The sequence below is a fragment of the Cupressus sempervirens genome, chromosome 9, assembly GCF_028749045.1.
Source record: "Cupressus sempervirens isolate cs-2001-9-10 chromosome 9, ASM2874904v1, whole genome shotgun sequence".
Lineage (NCBI taxonomy): Eukaryota > Viridiplantae > Streptophyta > Pinopsida > Cupressales > Cupressaceae > Cupressus > Cupressus sempervirens.
In genome coordinates, this window is record NC_143126.1 from 526,049,809 (window position 1) to 526,063,633 (window position 13,825).

Genomic DNA, 13,825 nt, shown 5'->3' on the forward strand with positions numbered 1-13,825 from the left:
AGCAACCTGAAGGATTTGAAACTCATGATCCTAATGTTTTTGTTTGCAGGCTCAAGAAAGCTCTCTATGGGCTTAAGCAGGCTCCAAGGGCTTGGTATGAAAGAATTGATAAGTATTTCACCAACTTAGGATTTTCCAAGAATGGAGCTGATCCAATTTTTTATATTATAGAAGAGATAAAGATGATATGGTAATTTTGATATTTTATGTTGATGATTTACTAATAATAGGTGATGATCATCTCATAGATCAATGCAAGAAAGATCTATTTAGAGAATTCGAGATGAAAGACTTGGGACTCCTTCATTACCTCCTAGGATTGGAAGTACGGCATAATTCTACCAGTATCATACTTAATCAAGGGGAGTATACATCAAATATTTTGAAGAGATTTGGAATGTCGAATTGCAAGTCTATGTCTTCTCTAATGGAGACTTATCTACATAAACTTTAAAAAGCAACAGCAAAATCACCTTCCATAGATTCTACTCTCTACAGACGGATGATTGGGTCCTTTATGTACTCAGTAAATACAAGGCCTGATATTTGCCATGTTGTTAATGCCTTAAGCCAGTTTATGCGTGAGCCAAAGGAGATTCACCTAGTTGCAATTAAACACATTATGAGATACTTACAAGGCACTCTTAATTTTGGGCTCAAATATGAGAAAGTTGATTTAGATTTGCATAGATTCATCGACTTAGATTGGGGTGGAAGTGTTAAAGACAGAAAAAGTACTTTGGGATGTTTCAATTTAAGATCAGCAATGATATCTTGGATATGCAAAAAGCAGTCTTCAGTAGCTCAAAGCTCCATAGAAGCCGAATATGTTGCAGCAGCAATGGCCTCTCGAAAAGCAGTTTGGCTAAGGAAGTTACTTCTGGGATTATTTGGGCAAAGCTATGAATCCTACGATTATTCATTGTGATAATCAGAGTTCCATCAAGCTTTCAGTGAATCTAGTTTTTCATGACAGGTCCAAGCATATTGAAATTCCTTACCATTATGTAAGAGATATGGTAGACAAGAATACTATAAAATTATAATACATTTGCACTGCAGAGCAAACAACAAACATACTCACCAAACCTCTATCTATAGTGAAGATAGATAATTCAAGAGAAGACTTGGTATGGTTGAATTATAACCCATTTGCATTTTTTTAATTATTAATAAAATAATTTTATTTGTCAGGCTATTGATTGTTATGGGCTCCACCATCTGTATTCATTATTTAAGAGGTGACGACCTCTGAGATAATGAATACTTGTATAAAAGACATTATGAGAGATGATGATCCCTCAGATAATGTATTGAACAGTAGAGATCTACTGTTAGATCTGGGCGAGTTCAAGATCATTTGTGAAATAAGCATTTCTATACCTATTTATCACAACTTGGATAAAGGAAGAATTCATTCTTCAGTCTTTATCCTGTTTTCTGGTAGATCTTAACTCAAGATCAAGTTGTGATATAGGATTACCAATTCCTATGAGTCACAACCTGGATACATGAGGAATTTAATTATTCTTCGGATTTTATCCTGTGTATTGCATTATGTGCAATACTAACATCACTAGTATAAGTGATGAGTCATATCACAAGATAGTTATATGAATTAGTATCATGTGATGCTATTTTCTCAAGAAGATTCGAATAGATATAGTGTATCAATCTATGTTTATTCATCGTAATTGATGATACTAGATATGTTATCTCTCAGTATGATTATCAAGTTAAGAGTGAGTGTTATATTTATAACAGTGATAATCTATTGGTCTAAGAGTGCAGACCGCACTTAGTCCTCCTCCTCTCTAATATCATTTAAAGGCATTAAATATATAACTTACACCTCTTGTGATGGGCAACAATATATGAGATAGATTGGTATTAATACCAACTTAACACATTGTGTTAGTTATTGTTTATTGTTAAACATCTTTGCTAGTCGTCAATTTCTGGGAGAGGAGTTTGAACTAACTTAGGGAGGGTCATGTCCCTTTGAGGGACATGCCCTTTAGTCATGATATTAAAGGAGGTTGTTTTTGTAGTTTGAGGACACACAAGAATAACAAGTCTGCTCCCTCAAGTAATAATACCCAGTCAAATTTATTGCAAATATAAATAACATTCAGTTCAGAATAAAAGTTTGACAACTCTTCCATACTTCAGATTATTAAGAAGTTCATTTTCAGCAACCAAGGATATTATACAAATCTGAATTATTTAGTACAGAATTTGCAGAAATTTACAACAAGCACCAACCTTCATAGCTTTGATTTTTGTCCTTCAAACTCATAACACCAACACACTCACAACACTAGTGGTGCATTCAAGCTGCATTCACGGGCATTCACATTCACAAGCAGGGTATTGTGAGCTTACATCTCCTCTTAAGGTACTTATCTAGAGCCTGTGAACTTTTTTTTTAAATTACATTTTTTTTACTACTTGGTTTTACATAGTGAAACGAGCTCCTCAAAAAAAAAATTCATTTTTGTTTTTTTTGATGTGTTCTTTGTAGATTCAAAGGCTAGCTGCAAGTGCTTCTAGCACTGGAAAATCCCACCTCAAAATAGATAGATGCTCTCCACTATGGAAATATGTGGAAATGGTTCAACCAATACAAGTGGAGGAGGTTATGTGTGGATTTGCAGCCATTGCAAAGAGGAATTTAGTGGCTCTTATAGTAGAGTGAAAGCACAGTTGTGCTTTATTCTTCAAACCAGTATTATATTTTGTACGTGGAAGCCAAGAGTTGATGAGGAGCTAAAACTTTTCTTCCAAACCACATTGTGCACAAATATATTCAATAACAAAAACAAGCAGAAGGAGCATCTACAAGGGCGAATTCTCATCTGTTACAAAATGCTAGAAAAAATAAAGCAAAAACATCCTCTGACTTCAACTTCCACTCCCAATGAACCACCTACAAAGGGCCATCAATTCTTACGTCCTCCTTAAGAACCAATTGGAAATAAGAGAGCAATGGGGCCCTTGGGAACATCATTTCAAAATGAAGCTAGAGATATCCCCAAGCAAGTCATAGCAAGATGCATCTATGCAAATAGACATTTAATGTTGTTTGCTCACCGTAATGGCAAAAAATGGTGAGAGCAATTAATGAGGCTCCAAAGGGGTTCAAGGGTCCTCTAGTTATGAGAAGGTACCCACCGCTTTATTGGAAGGAGAGATGACCAGTGTAGAGGCTTCCATGCAGGCCATCATCTGATGGATGGAAAGATGTGAGAAATCGTCATTTGGTGAATGTTATTGCAATGTCCACAAGAGCTGCAATTTTTTAAAAGTTGTGGACTACGAAGGAGAGTTGAAGGACCTTTCATTGGAAACATTCTCATCCAAGCCATTGAGCAATTTTGCCCTTAAAATTTTGTTAAGGTAATAACCAACAATGCTAAGAATTGTAGGGTTATCGACTTCTTGGTTGAGGAGCACTTCAAACACATTTCTTAGATCCCATTTGTTGTGCACTCACTTAACCTAATGCTGCAAAAAATTGGCACTAAGAATGAGTGGATTAAATAAATGTATGAAGACACGCAGGAGATCCAAATGTTTGTCATGAACCACCATATGATGCAAGCCATATTTAGAAAATTATTGAAATTGGAGCTTTCAAAGTTAAGTTAAATTGTTTAAAATTTAAACATGCTTTAGAAATGTAGTCACTTTAGTTTAGTAAACTATGTTTTTAGATTAAGATTTTATCTTCATTTTTTAATTTATTATTGAAAGGTTGTTAAGACCTACTTTGCCTCCAACACTATTGTTTTAAGGAGCCTTGTCAAAATTATAGAGGCATTGTCTAGAATGGTAATCAATACTAATTGGACCATGTGGAGGCAATCAGATAGTGCCAAGGTAGATGCCATTAAGGCATTGATACTAGATGACTCTCTGTGGGATCATGTTGAGTACCTTTTGAAGTTCACCAACGCTATATTGAGCATTATCTGATACATTGAAATGGATAGGCCTTTCTTAAGTGAAGTATATGATGACATTGACTCCATGATTGAGCATATTAGAAATATCATAAATGAGATAAGGAAGATCCAAATGCAAAGTTCTTCTAGGAGCTATAGGTAATTATCGTAGAGAGATGGAACAAAATGACTACCCTTTTCCATCTACTTGCTTTTGTTGTGAGCCTCAAGTTCTATAACCAATCGATCCTCAAGGGGAGCACCACTAGAGTTGCCCTATACGGAGATCCTAAAGTAGCTCGAGGGTAGAAGGCAACCCTTCAAAGACTCTTTCTTGAGCACCTATGACCAGTAGTCAGGCCTAAATTCATGGGTTTATCAAGCACCAAAGATTGTGGTCTTGAAGATCTTGAAGACAAGAACAATGTTGATACTCATAAATGGTGGTACTTCCATGGACAAGTGTACCTGCACCTGCAACCCATTGCCATCAAAGTTTTATCACAAGTTCGGTCTTTACTCTTAAGATTATCACTTCTAAATTCTTGTTGATGAATATTGAATTTATATTTTTAAAAATTATATTCAAAACTCTTAACTCTCTAATTTCAAAATTGCAAATCTTGATAAATTGTCAGTTCATCGTCATCTAACTGGAGTACATACCCCATCCACTCAATAAAACACAACTAACTAAACTCCAAGAAGGCAAATAACTTGGTCTTTGTGCATTCAAACTTGAGGCTCACAACACAAAGATTATACTTACAAAAATGGGGAGGCAAAGCATTGGGATGTTGAACCAGAGTCTACATAGTTGGAAGCCCATTTTGATGCACTGGTAATTGATGATGGTGATCGCCGGCTGCTTAGTGATGTTGAGGTTGATCCTGAGGCTGCTAGCATTGATGCTAGTGGTACTATTTTTACTTGTAATATGCAACAGCAAAATGATGAAGATTTGTTTGATGATATTTGATCACTTATGACTGATTATTGATGTTGACATTATTGCTTTTGAACCGAAACATTGATATGGTGGTGTGTTGGTATTTTGGTATGTCATTTGAACTAAAACATTAATATATGCGATGGTGTATTTCGCTAGGTTGCTGTAATATTAGCATACTAGTGTATGAACTTATTTGTTGCCATTAATATAAGCGGTGGTGTATTTCGCTAGGTTGCTGTAATATTAGCATACTAGTGTATGAACTTATTTGTTGCAGCATATTTTTACAATGTTATATATATATATATATATATATATATATATATGTTACCCCAAATTTCTAGGACGAAGGGACAAGGGAATGGGGAAATGGGTTTCCAGGAAGTTTTTTTTTTGCCGGAACAGGGGACAGCTTTATATATATATATATATATGAATTTTCAAATATATTGATCACTTCTATATTCATCACAGCAACATAGTTTAACATTATCAATTCCATTCATCAATGATCATAGAGCATAACGATCAGCACCTAATCAAATCATCATAGAAAATTCTAAATAGCAACATTTTCAATCATCATTTAAGTACTTAAAATACCATTAGTACATAATGAAATGAATCAAATGAGAGAATGAAAAACATCAACTCTCAATAAAATGGAAATGTTGAATAGATAAAGACTCAAACTTTAAAGTTTTAAACTTTTAAAGTATCAACTATAGTGTATCAATGATCATATTGATATATAATCATTCCATCAATGTATCAACTATCAATGATCATATAATATTATAATGTCAAGACAAAATACTCCAAATTCTGAAAGATCAAAGTCAAAATCAAAACAAAAGATACTAAAGCAGCTGCCCCTAATCATCCATATCAAAGTCACTATCACTATCATCCTGAGCTTCAAAATGAAAACAAAGATACTATGACAACTGTCCCTAATCATTCATTTTATAATATATTTTATAAAAAATTTGACTTCAACAAGTTCGGGCCCGCAGATGACTGAAAAATCATTAATTTTAATAAGAAACTTTTTATGCAGTCCCCGGGACATTAGGAAACGGAAAAACAGTCCCAAAAACGGTCAACGTGGTTCGGAAACTCGTTGATTGTTTCCGAAGTTTCGAGGACGCATTTCCTATTCTCTTCTCTAAGTGGGGATGTTTGGGAAACATCCCCTGCTGTCCCCCAGTCCCCGTTTCCGAAACTTCGGGTTTAGGGGTGGAAACACGTCCCCAGGTAACATAGATGTGTGTGTGTGTGTGTGTGTCAAAAACAAGAGAAATTGTAGAGATGAACCCAAACGAACCCGAACCCAACCCTTAAAATATTTGGACAAATTTGGAACCCAAATCTGAACCAGCAACTTAGCATAATAGAATATTGCCCACCAAGCAATAGGCTTAATGTAAGCCAATGAAACACATGCTATAGATTGTCTACTTACAAGTATTTGAAGGGTCTACATCAAAATAGAAATAAAGCATAGAAATTTGACTTGGACTCAATACAGACTCGGCAAGGGTGACCTGACTCAAGACCCAGCAATAACTTGGGAAGACTGCAAAGCGAAAAAATCCAAGAAATTTAGAGATTCATTATAGCATTTTAGGTGGAAATTCAAGGAATTTATCTATATTAGCAGCATAATAAGGCTACAAAGGACCTTACAATGGGTTTGGAAAAATTTTTGTCCATGTATTTTATTCTAATCATCAGCAAAATAGAACTACACCAAACCTTTGTGGAGGACCCTGGAATAGACATTAGGTGTTTCTAATTCTATAGACAGTATGGAAGGAAAGGCCATGTTGTTTCTTGAAAATTTAATATCACACCTTTTGTGGCAATTGTTTATGAATTATTCTCTGTTGGACAGCAACTGCTAAGCTCAGAACCCTTTAGTTTGTGTCCCAAAATCATGCATGGTGCAATTTGTGTAATTAAATTTGGGTAATTCAAAAATCTACCAACTCCTAGCGATATTGGAATGATTTATTGTGATCTTATTGTTAATCAACTAGGAATCCAAATAGCAGAGGTCATGGTTTTTGTACGAATTGTTTCTACATGCCAAAGCCAGGGATCAAGACTTGTTGGGACTGGGTTGAGTCCACGAGACTGGCGAGACACACTCGGGACTCATACAAGCTTGAGTCCGGCCCAGACTCGGCCAGAGTAACCCAGCTTGGAACTCACCAAGTCCTACCAAGTCCAACAACTTTGAAATAAAGTGCTCGGGTTTGAATAGAAAAACAATGATGAATGTTGGGCCACTAAAAGATCTGTTTGGTTGACGGAATTAGATAATACTGGAATTGTCAATTCCAGTATTTGACAATGCTAGAGGATTTAAATCCAGAAAATGGTTTTAAGAATATGGCTCGAACCATTTGGTTCACCTGGATCTCATAATGAGATGCATTTTCTACATCTGGTTTCATATTTCTTGAATTGGAATACAACCTCATTAAGGTTTTTTTCTTTATTATTTTAAACATGAATGAAATGTGATTTTTTGTGTAATTTATCTAGGAAGCTTCATGAGTCTCATGGGATGCGAACAAGAATCTCGAAGACACCTCGTATAACAAATTGCCTCGCTACACAATCAACCTACATTGTGTTGTTAAGACTAAGGAAGATTGCATGGAATGTGAGCTGAGAATCGACTATATGTATTGTACATCCTTACAACTAAATTCAATGACCCACGAACAACTTTTTCCTGCAAAGATTAGTGCAACAGTGCGGCAAAAGTGTGATCTTGAGTTCAATACACTTTTGTTGTGTGAATCATCACGAAACCCTTGTGTAGATGTTACCACCACAAAATCTACGAAGGATGGCTCACAAGTGGGTACAAGAACGGTTAATGAGGCTTGGGGGAGCAAGGATGGTTGTTCTACCACCATTACCCAAAAAATGACAAGTTGGGCACATACGTGTGATGAAATAGCTACAGGAAGAGGATTGTTAATGTGGACATTGAAAGAAAACTATCCGAGAGAGCCAATTTATGTGTTTGATTATTAGCCCAAACAACAAATACTCAGATGGGTACAAAGCTAATCAAGCTTTGTTAGGACTTTGGGTCAAATGGACCCCTCACAAAAAGTGGAGGAATTAATTTTGAAGTAGAAGGAATGTGCAAGGCATGTGTGACCAAAAATCTTTGACAATCCTCAAACCCATGAATTTGACAACAATGAAACCCATGGTAGGCAAAAATGAAATAGGTCAGACTTCAAAAAGTTTACAATATAATTTATACCCAATTCTCATTTTAGTGGAACTGGAATTGATTTTCCAATTCCACCTATGTAAATAGAAGATTTAAATCCAAGATTTGGGGGTACAAGAGAATTAACAAATCCCTATTCCTTTTTATATTTTGAATCCAAACTTTAAAAAAATTTCAATGTCGGACTTTGGCAATGCCAATTCCAGGTCAATTCCACCAAAACAAAACCTAGGCCCATTTGGCTGCAATAATTGCTGAATACGGTATTCATCTATGGAATAAGCTCTCTTCTGGTATTCGTGCATTCTATAAGTTCTGGAATATCACTTGGACCTGTTTGATTGACCTGGAAGAGGAGTTGAAAGATGCATATTCCATGTTTGTTTGCAACAATCAAAACAAGAATTGGAATAAGTTTTGTTTTAAAAATTTAATAATTAAACTATTTTTTAAGTTTGGTAATATTTTAAATAACCAAGATTTTTTATTTATAAAAACTGACTTTTTATTAAGTTTTTTAAAGCCAAATTAGCCTTTATTTTATTTTTAAAATTGACTTTATAAGTGAACGATATACCATAACCTTTGAAATTCATCGAAATTCAAAGGACATTATATTTGTGTATTCTAAATTTAAATCTAAATTAAATCAAATTGTTTTAATGAGTATAAGATCAAAACTAAAATCAATTTTTAAATATATTAAAGAAAATAAAAAATTCAAATAAGTCGAGATCATTTATATGATATTTAAATGATCTTTCAACATAGTTTTAATTATAAAACTAAACACAAGATTTATTTGTATAGATAATTTTATGAAAGTTCAAAAAAGATATCAAATCTGATATTAGTCTTTTTTGCTATTTTATATATATATAAAACGTTAAATAATGTTAGACCTGCTTTATATCTCATGATGAACAGAGAAAATAGTCCAAAAAATGCATTTGAGTGGCAAAATACAATCAAACGACAAAGTCGCAGACCTAACAACCCATCAAATTGGGTTTATTAAAAACTGGAATAAGAATAAGGTATTCTTATTCCACCTTTTTTCAAGAATTCCACTATGCTCATTTTGGGGTCAAATTAGGACAGGCAAATTCTAATTCCATTTTTGTATTTTGCAAACAAACGTCAAATTGGCGAATGCGGGTATTTAGATTTTCCTATTCCCGCCCAATTCTTGCAACCAAATGGGGCCAAAGGAAGTGGGAACAAAGGGGAACTGAGAATTAAGGCACTAGGACCACTATTAAAGCAAAGTAATCTAAACTAGAAATATGAGACATTTTGAGCAGGCACCAGAGAAACAACTTCAGGCATATAAGTACACCATAAAACCATGGTGAGATAAGACGCCACCCTCAAGAGCACAAGATGGATGAAAAGTCATGCCAAAATAATGAAAGCCTTTGGCTGGTCATTATGAGCAAGTTTCAAAACATGCAAAACCAAAGAGATGCACATATGGGATCTGCTTACACAAAAATGGCTCAACCCAACCCCATGGCCCAAATGGGAAACCAGGAAATCCTAAAAATGGAAAGAACCATAAGCACCTTATCTAGAAAGTGAAATGCATGATAGGGTTACCAAAAGCCACAAGGGAGCACATCAACATCAGAAAAGAAGGCAGAAAATAGTACCAACAGAGTCTAAGAGAAAATACATATCACAAATTTACCCAAGCACAAGTCCCAACACTTTGCTAAGTACAGACATTTAAACTTCATCTTACATCCATTATTAATTTCAAGAACCAGTAAATCACGAGCACAATGCCTACCTGGGCACCGAAGTAAGCAAGTTCTGCCGCTTCATCAAACGTCAAAAATGGTACAGGCTCTGCCTTAGGATAGATGTTAGGATCACATGTCAGTACTCCATCTACATCCTTCCATACCTGCGCACTACGAAAATATTTTACAGTCACTCATTGGAATTTTTCATCCTTCTATGAAAGATGACCAAGAACAACACAGAGGCATAATCATACTCCATGTGAATATGTTATATAAAATAAAGTCTAAGATATCAATGTTGGAAGTATATTAGCCATTCAATTCAGTGGTACAGAAAGATAAAATAACAAGATAAACTGTCTCATAAGTTACATTTGGCCTCATGCACACTAAAATTCTTCTATTCTATTCTATTCAACTGGTGCATATGTTCAGACAAATATTACAGAATGCCATAAAGTCCAAATGCAGCGGTAATCAAAAGCTTCATTTGTCACACCTAGGCATATGTAGCATGTCATTCGAATAAAATATGAAACCCACCTGAATCTCTCTCAAGCCTAAAGCTTTGCCTATAGCTGTTGCAGTTAGATCACTCCCACCTCTACCTAAGGTGGTGACAGCAGAGGTTTTCCAGCCCTGTTTATTGGTAAGACATGCTCAAATTTAATTGACACCATGGATATAATTTTGGTTACAAATATTTCTGTTACTTTATAATGCTCAACTTGAGCTCTAGCTACTTGAGCCAACTGGATGAAATACCTTTCCAAGGAAACCAGTCACAATGGGGATTGCTGGATCCTTTAGCCAGTCACTATGTAATCTTTTCGCCACAGCAGGATAAGTTGCCTCCAAAATATCAGCATTTGTAAACTCATCAGTTGTAATGAATCCAATATCAAAAGCATCATACTGCACATTATTTTCCAGGTCAGAATAACAGATTATCTTCTTGTTATTTAATACAACAGAAAAGACTCAAAAGAAAGAAGAAAATATTATATTAACGCCTGCAGATGACCAAAAGTAGGCAAATGGGACTACTGTTATAACAATTAACAAGGTAAAGTTATAGGCAGAGAGAACCCTAGAATTAAAATAATAAAAGTACATAAAGACAAAATAACACACAGTGATAGGCAAGAGCCTACAACACAATGGTAGCTTGTGAGCCTCTCATGTGGGAGGTCTTGGGTTCAAGTTCGTTTAACACATAAAAGTAATTAATTACAACAAATAACAAAAACTAATCTAGGCTTTGGCCATTTACCGATCAAAAATAAAAATAAACACACAGTGACACTCAAAGTAATAAGCCGATTAATTTGAAATAGAACAATAAATTAATTCTAAGCTATCAGCATACTCACTAATCATTTATCCAATATCAAATGCATCCAGACACCACTTTTCATTTTGAACCAGCTGCAACTTCTCTTTCATAAACATTTGCAGTAAAAAAAATTGTCTACAAAGCAAAAAGCATCACCAACCCATGAATTTTTCAAAAAATATTTTTATCTGATCAACTTTTAAATGCTCCAATAACAATGGATCTTCTCAAAATTATTTTTACTAGGATCAACTTCAAAATCTTCCAATAACAAATATTAACTTTCTCGAGCTCAGCAAATTTAATTTAAGAGCAAACATTTCCAGCCTATTTTAGAGACATTGAAAACAAGAAAAGAAAATAAGTGTAATGGGTAGATTGTCCTGATTTTCATTTAAGCATAGAACTTACCCATTTAAAAAGTGTATTATTCAACTAGGAAGATCATATTCATTTCCAAACATTCTACTAAAACTTGACAGAAAGCCCAAAGATAAGTAAACTTTTAAAAATGTGTGCTACAGGTTGCACTTTGTATAATAAATCAAACCATCTACCCATGCTGAACACTAAATTTCCCAACAAAACACATGATGCATTTGAAGTGAAGATATCCAGCAGCAAGGAACATGACACACCTGCCGAGCTTTTGCACCAATCTTGTTTAGATAAGCTGCGAAAATCCTTGTTGACATGCGTTCCCCAAAAGAAACTAGATAATCTCTTGTACGTGGTGTCAATTCTTTCATCAATGCAATTCCAGTCAGAAGTTGCTCAAACTCCTCCAACAGCTCTGCCATAACAAAAAGTAAAATTATCTAGCATCTAACTCCTTATACTGACAAATTATGAAGATGAGAACGAATGATCAACTAAAACATTTAAAGCTATCAATATTTTCTTAAGATATCACAAATTAAGCAGGATTTTAATAATTATAAACCATTTTAACAAAACATCATCCAAGTCATAGGTCTATGATCTATGATTTATGAAAATATCCCAGAAAAATAAAATATGAATACAAAGGTACACACATTTTGTAAGAAAAATTTAGACTTCACGAAAAGCATAATTGACAATTACAAAGATGGAAACTAATTTGCCAGTCACTAGCAAGGAAAGCTTTAAAGCATTAAATGCTAAATGTCAAGATAGAAATCTTACTTAAAGACAAGATCAAGAAATTGTCATTCAATCTGAACTTTCAAAAAGTCCCAACAAGCCTCCTCTTGGAGTGGACATCAGAACACACGACTACAAGGGGACATCTAGAAGCAACCCTCCTGTGCCTTACTCCACCCTCCACAAACAATGCAAGAAAATATACTCTTATGGGAAAAGAACATGGACAAGAGAAGACCAAGAGGTGGAGACAAGGCCCAGTGTAATGCTAGACCTGAGGCAACTTTATCCTACAGCACAGAAAATTATGCTCCACGGATCACTCTGTAGATGGATTCACCTTCCCAGATGGATATGTGACCAAGGCATCACATTTGACATTTAATCTAGTTCCACTATTAGCCTCAGTGAAACAAACGAAACATGATTAGACTTTACCTCTATTTAAATAATTGCACTTCACAAATTAGTATTTGAATGGAACACCTTACAAGATTCATGAGTGAAAAAGGAGAACAATAATTCACCGTGGTGATATACTAACCTATCATAGATTCTAAGAGATGAATAAAGGTAGAGCATGAACTTAGTCATTAGGGTGCAAAACATTTCAGAAAGTGAATTAATGTTAACATGTAATGTCTTGGGTCAAGGTAATGATGCGAATCCGATTTGTAAGCTTCCACAAACAATTATTTGATTAACATCACTATAAGCCCTCCAATTCGATCAGATATTACATAGCTCAGATATGAAACTATATTTTAAGCATCAGCGATATCATTACATTTTGAACAGAAAATTACACAAATAACTCTTAATCTTCATGTTGCCAAAAAAAATTTGGACCATGCTGAAACTGATCAGCATTCCAATGACACAATAAGAATGATCTCAAGGTGTGGGACTTTACAGACGAGATCAAACCTACACATAAGTTTTGCTTCCTATATAACCTAGCTGTAGAGTACTGATCCAACTCAATACCAAATGAACCTTCAAACTAATCTTTATCCAACAGCTTGCAAAGGGAATGGGAGAGCAAAATGAAAGAAAAGAAGTGGGTGGTGATGCACCTAGATTAAATGAGTTTCTTCCTACTCATTAAGACGTAAAGAATGAACTGGACTGCGGGATAAAATCACATAGTTCTTTGTTAAACTAGCTCCTAAAGGCATGTATAGAAATTAGGGTTTGACAAATGCTAGGAGGGAATTGAAGATCCATAGGTAGCCCCTAAAAAGGAGTTTAACACCACATAAAAACATAGAAAATGGTACATCATTTGTTCAAATATGAAGTTAAGAAGGTTTTACACTACACATCACTCACAAAGAGAAAGGAGGGCTATGCAAGGAGTGACCATAATTGTGACTCTACCAAAATCTAAGATGTGTGCACATAAAATCTCAAGTTGCGGGTATAGAAAGCACTCTAACACCGCAACAATGGTCC

The 13,825-nt window shown here is 34.9% G+C and overlaps 1 protein-coding gene across 4 annotated transcripts in view; it reads right to left on the bottom strand.

Annotated features, from left to right (window-relative positions):
* The window catches only part of LOC149539666 (aspartokinase 1, chloroplastic-like), a 93,061-nt gene that overhangs the window by 38,864 nt on the left and 40,372 nt on the right, over window positions 1-13,825 (bottom strand). For 2 of the 4 annotated variants that reach the window (XM_089800888.1, XM_089800887.1), the window contains exons 6-9: window positions 11,884-12,038; window positions 10,675-10,824; window positions 10,453-10,548; window positions 9,954-10,070 (exon numbers count right to left, since the gene is read on the bottom strand). In XM_089800888.1, the coding sequence (XP_089657014.1) occupies window positions 9,954-10,070; window positions 10,453-10,548; window positions 10,675-10,824; window positions 11,884-12,038 (518 nt within the window). The remainder of the gene's footprint in view (window positions 1-9,953; window positions 10,071-10,452; window positions 10,549-10,674; window positions 10,825-11,883; window positions 12,039-13,825) is intronic. The other 2 variants (XM_089800890.1, XM_089800889.1) reach the window with 1 other exon arrangement.